Source organism: Indicator indicator, unplaced genomic scaffold, assembly GCF_027791375.1.
Source record: "Indicator indicator isolate 239-I01 unplaced genomic scaffold, UM_Iind_1.1 iindUn_scaffold_76, whole genome shotgun sequence".
Taxonomy (NCBI): domain Eukaryota; kingdom Metazoa; phylum Chordata; class Aves; order Piciformes; family Indicatoridae; genus Indicator; species Indicator indicator.
In genome coordinates this window covers 3,722-11,695 of record NW_026539202.1, presented here as the reverse complement: position 1 = coordinate 11,695, position 7,974 = coordinate 3,722, and the positions used below count along the sequence as shown (strand labels likewise).

Sequence of the window (7,974 nt, the reverse complement as noted above, 5' to 3'; positions counted from 1 at the left end):
ATTTACTGAGAGGGGGCGGGGCTTGTGTTCCCGCCTGCAGCGCTCCTCCAATGGCGGCGCGTCACCCCTTCCGATTCGAACGGCAGCCGCTAAGGGGACGGTGCTGAGTAGTAGCCAATCAGTGGCGGCGCTGCGGGTATTGGGGCGGGGCTGCCGGCCAGGCGTCCCCTGGGGTGGCTGCGCGCCGAGCGGGGCCGCGGCGCTGCCGGTCCGTAGCGGAGCGGCTGGCGAAGGGGCGTCAGGTCTGGGAAACAGCCAGGTGATAGCGGGCAGGTTGGTACTGGCGGGATTCCGTGAGGCTGGGGGCCGGCTGCTTCCAGGCCGTTCCCGACCCCGTGAGGGGCAGCTAAGGCGGAGGTTGGTGGCAGTCATTGCCTGTGGATAATTAGGCCCAGGGAGGAGTAATTAGGCTGAGGGGGTTAATGAGGCTGAGGGAGCAGTGAGGCTGGAGGGGAGGTTGTTCCTGGTGGGATTCTGTGAGGCTGGGGATGGGCTTAGGCTGAAGGAGGCCATTCCCAACACTGTGAGGGGGAAGTTAAGCTGGGGGGGGAAACCCTTGTCTGAGGGGGGATAATTAGGCTGAGGGGGGGTCATTAGGCTGAAGGGGGGGTCATTAGGCTGAAGGGGGGGGAATTAGGCTGGAGGGGGGGGAATTAGGCTGGAGGGAGGGGAATTAGGCTGGGGGAGAGGAGGTTGTACCTGGGGGTGTGGGTGCTAGGCCAGGGGAGGCCATTCCCAGCTGTGGGAGGGGGATGTATGCTGGAGGGAGGGGGAATGAGGCTGAGGAAGGGATCCCCTGTCTGGGGAGGAGGTGAAGCTGCAGCATGGAGGTAGTGAGGCTTGGGGGGGTGCAGCTAGACTGAGGAGGGGTTAGGTAGTACCTAGGGGGGGTATGTGTAGGCTATGGGGTGGTTTCTGGTCTGTGTGCTGGTAATTGTGCCCAGGGTGGGGGGCGAGGTCCTGGGAAGGTGGTTAAGCCAGGGAAGGGTTCCCCCACCTGAGGGGGAGTGGGGAGGTCTGGAGTGGGTGGTGGGAGCCAGGTCCCCACTGTCCCCTTTGTGAGGGCTGTGTGAGGGAGGTTGAGTTGTGAGCTCAGGAGGAGGTTCCCTGGCCTCGGAGGTGAGCAACAGCAGAGGGGATCCCTGCCTTCAGGGGTGTCAGGGGCATGCCTGCAGTGTGTGTCCCCCATCCCTGAGGCAGCTTTGGGTGCTCCATGGGAAGGGAGAGCCAAGGTGCCTTTGGGGTGGGAAGAGGCTCCCTGCCTGCTGCAGGGAGGTGGCACTGGTGGGTGTCCCTCTCCAAGGCACCCATAGGTGTTAGGTGGTCCCTAGGAGGGTGATCCTGCCCATGCAGGGTGAGGATTTCACCCTGAAGGAACAAGGGTGGTGAGAGGGCAGGTGTCACAGTTCCTGTTAGGGATGTGGAGCCCAGCTGGGGACTGGGAAGCTTTATTAGGCTCAGCTGGGGACTGGGGGAGCAGGGGGCCTACAAGAAAGCTGGGGAGGGATTTTTGAGGGTGTCAGGTAGGGTTAGGACTCGGGGCGGGGGTGGGGTGGAGAAAGAATAGAAATGGGGAGATTCAGATTGGATGTTAGGAAGAAGTCTTTCCCCATGAGGGTGGTGAGAGCCTGGCACAGGTTGCCCAGGGAGGTGGTGGAAGCCTCATCCCTGGAGGTGTTTGCAGCCAGGCTGGAGGTGGCTGTAAGCAACCTGCTGTGGTGTGAGGTGTCCCTGGGCATGGCAGGGGGGTTGGGACTGGCTGAGCCTTGAGGTCCCTTCCTAACAATTCTCTAATTCTACCACTGGTTCTAAAGGGTAAGGATTTGGTTCTCCTCCTCCAGCTGGGCGTGAGAGCACCTCCAGGAGCAGGCTCCTCACGGAATATCACATCGGGATAACAGCTCCAAACGCAGGTTAATTCTTAAGAAGAAAAAAGCCTCAAGCTTCGGCGCTGTTCCGGACAACCCAGCAAGCGGATCCGGGGGGTTGGTCACAGCAGGATGCAGAGAGCCTCGCGGCTGCAGAGGGAGCTCTCACTCCTGGCTACGGAGCCCCCGCCCGGCATCACCTGCTGGCAGCACCACCACAGCCAGCTGGACGAGCTGCGAGCACGTAGGTGTCCTTCTCGGGGGGTGGGGGAGGGGGCCCTCTGCAAGGGAGGGTGGTGGTAGAGCTGCTGCTAGGTCTGGGCTTGCTAAATTGCATGGAAGTGCAAAGTCCTTACAACCTCAGGATCTGAAGGGGGCCTACAGGAGAGTTGGGGAGAGGCTGTTTCAAAAGGCTTGTAGAGATAGGATGAGAGGCAGTGGCTTGGGACTGGAGATTTAGGTTGGACATCAGGAGGAAGCTCTGCACAGTGAGGGTGGGGAGACACTGGAACAGGTTGCTCAGGGATGTGGTGAGGGCCCCAGCCCTGGAGATGCTCAAGGTCAAACTTGCTGTGGCCCTGGGCACTGTGATCTGGTTGGAGCTGTCCCTGCTGCCTGCAGGGGGGTTGGACAAGGTGGCCTTGGAGGGTCCCTTCCAACCTGCTGCAATCTGTGAAAGTGTGGAATTTTTTGGCAAATCACTTAGGGGTTTGTATTGCTCTTTTTCTTTAACTGTGGCTGGGTCATTGCCCATGGTTCTGATTGCCCTGAGGTGGCATCAAGTTCTGTGGCAAAGCCCTCTGAGATCACCCAGTCCAACACCAACCCAACCCCACCATGGGCACCAAACCATGGCCACAAGTGCCATGGCCACACCTTGCTTGGACACCTCCAGCCATGGGGACTCCACCACCTCCCTGGGCAGCCTCTTCCAATCCCTGAACACTCCTCCAGCAAACAAATTTTTCCTCTTCTCCAACCTAATCCTCCCCTGGCACAATTTCAGGACATTTCCTCTCCTTCTATCACCTGAGACTGGGGAGCAGAGCCCAACCCCCACCTGGCTCCAGCCTCCTCTCAGGAGCTGCAGAGAGCAATGAGGTCTCCCTCAGCCTCCTCTTCTCCAGGCTGCACACCCCCAGCTCCCTCAGCTGCTCCTCCCCAGCCCTCTTCTCCAGACCCTTCCCCAGCTCTGTCACCCTTCTATTCTTGCATGAGCTGATGTTTATTCCTGATTATTTATTCCTGGAGGTGAGCACTGTTAGAGTTCAGTGGCTGCTGGATGAATTCAGGTGATTTTGAAGGGACAGCTGACAATTACTTCTTTCTTCTCAAGAAATTTTAGGAGCTGCAGACACACCATATGAGAAAGGAATCTTCAACCTGGAAATAGTTGTTCCTGAAAGGTGAGTGGGCAGCCACACCTGGTTAAGCAGCTGCTGTGGGGCAGTATTAACTGATGTTAAATATTTCATAGAACCACAGAATTGTTCTGGTTGAAAAAGAGCTTTCAGCTCATCCAGTCCAACCATTCTCTACCTCTGCCAAGGCTGGGGCTAAACCATGGCCCTCAGCACCACAGCTCTGCAGTTTCTAAAACACCTTCAGGGATGGGGATTCAACCACCTCCCTGGGCAGCCTGTGCCAGGCTTTGAGAACCCTCTCAGTGAAGAAGTTTCTTCTAATGTCCAACCTAAACCTCCCCTGGGGCAACTTTAGATCAATTCCTTTCATCCTGTCACTTGTTCCTTGGGAGAAGAGCCCAACCCCCACCTGGCTCCAGCCTTTGGGTACTTGTAGGGAACCAGAAGGTCTCCCTTTGGTGGGACCTGGACAGGCCAATGCCAACCTCATGAGGTTCAACCAGGCCAAGGGCAAGCTCCTGCAGCTGGGTTGGGGCAAGCCCCAGCATCAATCCAGGCTGGGGAGCAGCCCTGGGGAGAAGGACTTGGGGGTGCTGGGGGTGCAGAGCTGGACAGGAGCTGGCACTGAGTGCTGCCAGCCCAGCCCCAGCCTGGCCTGGGCTGATCCCCAGCAGTGTGGGCAGCAGGGGCAGGGAGGGGATTCTGCCCCTCTGCTGTGCTCTGCTGAGACCTCCCCTGCAGTGCTGGGGCAGCTCTGGAGCCCTCAGCACAGCACAGACAGGGAGCTGCTGGAGCAGGGCCAGAGGAGGCCACAGCAATGCTGGCAGGGCTGGAAGGGCTCTGCTGGGAGGCCAGGCTGAGAGAGTTGGGGTTGTGCAGCCTGGGGAGGAGAAGGCTCCAGGGAGACCTTAGAGCAGCCCTCTGGAATTTGAAGGGGGCTGCAGGAGAGCTGGAGAGGGACTTTATACAGAGGCATGAGTGACAAGACAAGGGAGAGATGGCTTCAAACTGGAAGAAGCTGGATTTAAATCGTATGTTAGGAAGAAATTGTTCCCCATGAGGCACTGGAACAGGTTATCCAGAGAAGCTGTGGAGGCTTCAAGCATTTAAGGCCAGATTGGATGAGGCCTTGAGCAACCTGAGCTAGTGGGAGGTGTCCCTGCCCATGGGTCTAGATGATCTGTAAGGTCCCTTCCAACCCAAACCATTCTGTGGTCCTGATTCATGAATATGGGTGGGGAAGGAATCCCTTAGTCCATGGGCTCTGACCTTAAAGGTCTTCTCAAACCTGGACACATCTGGGATTGCAAATGGCCAGGGGGAGGCTGTGGTGGCACAGTTTGGGGGCTGAAGCACAAATCCAAACCTCATTCTTGCTTTCTTATCACCTATCCCAAGCACAAATCCAGGCTGGGCAGGGACTGGCTGGAGAGCAGCCCTGAGGAGAGGGACTTGGGGGTGCTGGGGGAGGAGAAGCTCAGCAGGAGCCAGCAGTGAGCACTTGCAGCCCAGAGAGCCAAGCAGAGCCTGGGCTGCAGCAGCAGAAGTGTGGCCAGCAGGGCCAGGGAGGGGATTCTGCCCCTCTGCTCCACTCTGCTGAGACCACACCTGGAGCTCTGGGTCCAGTGCTGGAGCCTCTGTTCCAAGAGGGCTATGGACATGCTGGAAGGTGTCCAGAGAAGGGCCATGAGGAGGAGCAGAGGGCTGGAGCTGCTCTGCTGTGAGGACAGCCTGAGAGAGTTGGGGTTGTGCAGTCTGGAGAGGAGAAGGCTCCCATGAGACCTTCTTGTGGCCTTCCAGGATGTGAAGGGGGCTCCAAGAAAGCTGGGGAGGGACTTTTGAGTGTGTTAGGGAGTGACAGGACTGGGGGGAATGGAATAAAGCTGGAAGTGGGGAGATTCAGATTGGACATGAGGAAGAAGTTCTTCCCCATGAGAGTGGTGAGAGCCTGGAATGGGTTGTCCAGGGAGGTGGTTGAGGCTCCATCCCTGGAGGTGTTTGCAGCCAGGCTGGATGAGGCTCTGGCCAGCCTGATCCAGTGTGAGGTGTCCCTGGGCATGGCAGGGGGGTTGTGACTGGCTGAGCCTTGTGGTCCCTTCCAACCCTGACTGATTCTGTGATCCCTTGAAGGTATCCATTTGAGCCCCCAAAGATTCGCTTTCTGACCCCCATCTACCACCCTAACATTGACTCTGCTGGAAGGATTTGCTTGGATGTTCTCAAGTTACCCCCAAAGGTAGGATTGTGCTGCTTGGCTGTGGGTAAGTGAGCCTCAGGAGGAGGATAATGAGCTCCTTATCTTTTTCTTGTAAAAGCCTCATTGAATGTCTGTCTGCTCCTGACTTATTTACACAGGAGCACAGGAGTAAAGTTTTTGAGTGGCATCTCCTTTGTTCTGAGACTAGAACTTGACCCTCTGTGTTCCAAAGAAGTTTCCAAGGCTTTGAGGGTTGGAATCTAAAGACTCCTGTGGGAAGAGGCTGCCTCAGCACCAGGGACATGCAGGGTAAAGCCTGTGGTTGCTGGCCAGGCTCTCCCAGGAGGCCACAGCTGCTGTGCTGAGGGCTGATGTTGTTTGTTGTGGGAGTTAACCACTGCCAAGTCCTGGGGACAGCTTCTGGGAAGGTCAGAAAATGCTGCAAGCCCTGAGGTTCCTCCAGGCAGCCCAGGGGCACATTTCATTCTGCTTAACTGCTCCTCTCACCTCCTTTCCTTGCAGGGTGCCTGGAGGCCTTCCCTGAACATCTCCACACTGCTGACCTCCATACAGCTGCTGATGGCTGAGCCCAACCCTGATGACCCTCTCATGGCAGACATTGTATGTGTGCTCCTCTTCCTCCTGTGGCTGTGGGCACAGACAGGGAGGGAGCAGGGTGGGAGGGCTGGGGGTGCTCAGCCTGCAGAAAAGGAGGCCCAGGGGAGACCTTCTGGCTCTCTGCAACTCCCTGTGAGGAAGTTGGAGCCAGCTGGGGGTTGGTCTCTTCTCCCTAGCAACAAGTGACAAGACAAGGGGTAACAGCCTCAAGTTGCCCCAGGGGAGGTTCAGCTTGGCCATGAGGAACAATTTCTGCCCCTTGAGGGTTGTCCAGGCCTGGCCCAGGCTGCCCAGGGCAGTGCTGGAGTCCCCATCCCTGGAGGGGTTTGAGTTCCTTGGAGCTGTGGTGCTGAGGACCATGGTTTGGTGGTGCCCTGGGGCAGTGCTGGGGGAAGGCTTGGCCTCAAATGACTTTAAAGCTCTTTTCCCACCCAAACAATTCCATGGTTTAGGCAGCACTTCCCCTTCTGTCTGGGTTAGTGCTGGCACCTTCCCTAGTGGTGGAGGTTGAGCTGGGTGAGGCCTGGGGAGCTTTCCCCAGAGCAGGTGTGGGATGTGGTGCAGGGCCTGTGCCAGCAGGGATGGCCAAGGGCTTCTCTTGGAGCCTGCTGAAGCAACTCCAGCCAGCAGCATGGAATTGATGCTGCATGCTCCATGCCTGGAGTGCTGGTGCTCTGCTTCCAGGAGTCCTAAAGCCAGAGCTCCAGCCCAGCTCCTGGGTGTGATGTTTGTGTTGGCTCAAACCTTTGCCTTGCTCCTTCTGCTCAGTCCTCAGAGTTCAAGTACAACAAGCAGCTGTTCCTGCAGAATGCCAGGGAGTGGACACAGAAATATGCCAGCCAGCAGGCCAGGGTGAGGAGCCTGCTCTGCTTCCTTGGCCAAGGCACAGCCTGGCTCCTCTCTCTGCCCCTCCCTGCCACCTTGGCAGCTTTGGTTCCTCCTGTCCTGCTTTGAGGCTCTAATTTCATTACACCTTTTTCTTCTCCTCAAGAAGCTTCACTCCTCCCACATCAATCTCTGGATGCCTCCACTCACAAATCCTTGCTTCTCAAGAAGGAAGGATGAGGAAGACTGAGGCCTGATTAAACTCTCCCTCAGCCCTGCTTCTCCCTTCCTTTCTCAGCCCTGTCCCACCAGCCTCTGTGTTCTGATGTGGCTGTGCCTTAGGCTCAACTGTGCCAATTGTCCTCCTGCTCACCCCTTCACTGACACTCACTGGTGGGGTGCAGCTTCTCTTCCCTTCCTCCCCTCTCTCTCTCTCTCTCTCTCTCTCCCCTTCCCTTCCTCCCCTCTCTCTCTCTCTCTCTCTCTCTCTCCCCTTCCCTTCCTCCCCCTCTCTCTCTCTCCCCTTCCCTCCTCCCCTCTCTCTCTCTCTCTCTCCCCTTCCCTTCCTCCCCTCTCTCTCTCTCTCTCTCCCTTCCCTTCCTCCCCTCTCTCTCTCTCTCTCTCCCCTTCCCTTCCTCCCCTCTCTCTCTCTCTCTCCCCTTCCCTTACTCCCCTCTCTCTCTCTCTCCCCTTCCCTTCCTCCCCTCTCTCTCTCTCTCCCCTTCCCTTCCTCCCCTCTCTCTCTCTCTCCCCTTCCCTTCCTCCCCTCTCTCTTCTCTCCCTTCCCTTCCTCCCCTCTCTCTCTCTCTCCCCTTCCCTTCCTCCCCTCTCTCTCTCTCTCCCCTTCCCTTCCTCCCCTCTCTCTCTCTCTCCCCTTCCCTTCCTCCCCCTCTCTCTCTCTCTCCCCTTCCCTTCCTCCCCTCTCTCTCTCCCCTTCCTTCCTCCCCTCTCTCTCTCCCCTTCCCTTCCTCCCCTCTCTCTCTCCCCTTCCCTTCCTCCCCTCTCTCTCTCCCCTTCCCTTCCTCCCCTCTCTCTCTCTCTCCCCTTCCCTTCCTCCCCTCTCTCTCTCTCCCCTTCCCTTCCTCCCCTCTCTCTCTCTCTC

The 7,974-nt window shown here is 57.7% G+C and overlaps 1 protein-coding gene across 1 annotated transcript; it reads left to right on the top strand.

Moving 5' to 3' along the window:
• Positions 1-2,000: 2,000 nt before the first annotated feature.
• Positions 2,001-6,899, top strand: UBE2T (ubiquitin conjugating enzyme E2 T; the record flags this gene model as incomplete). The annotated part of the gene is made up of 5 exons (XM_054398665.1): positions 2,001-2,112; positions 3,205-3,274; positions 5,363-5,468; positions 5,952-6,050; positions 6,816-6,899. Coding segments are annotated over exons 1-5 (471 nt in total), but the record flags the coding sequence as incomplete, so codon positions are not given.
• Positions 6,900-7,974: the final 1,075 nt, after the last annotated feature.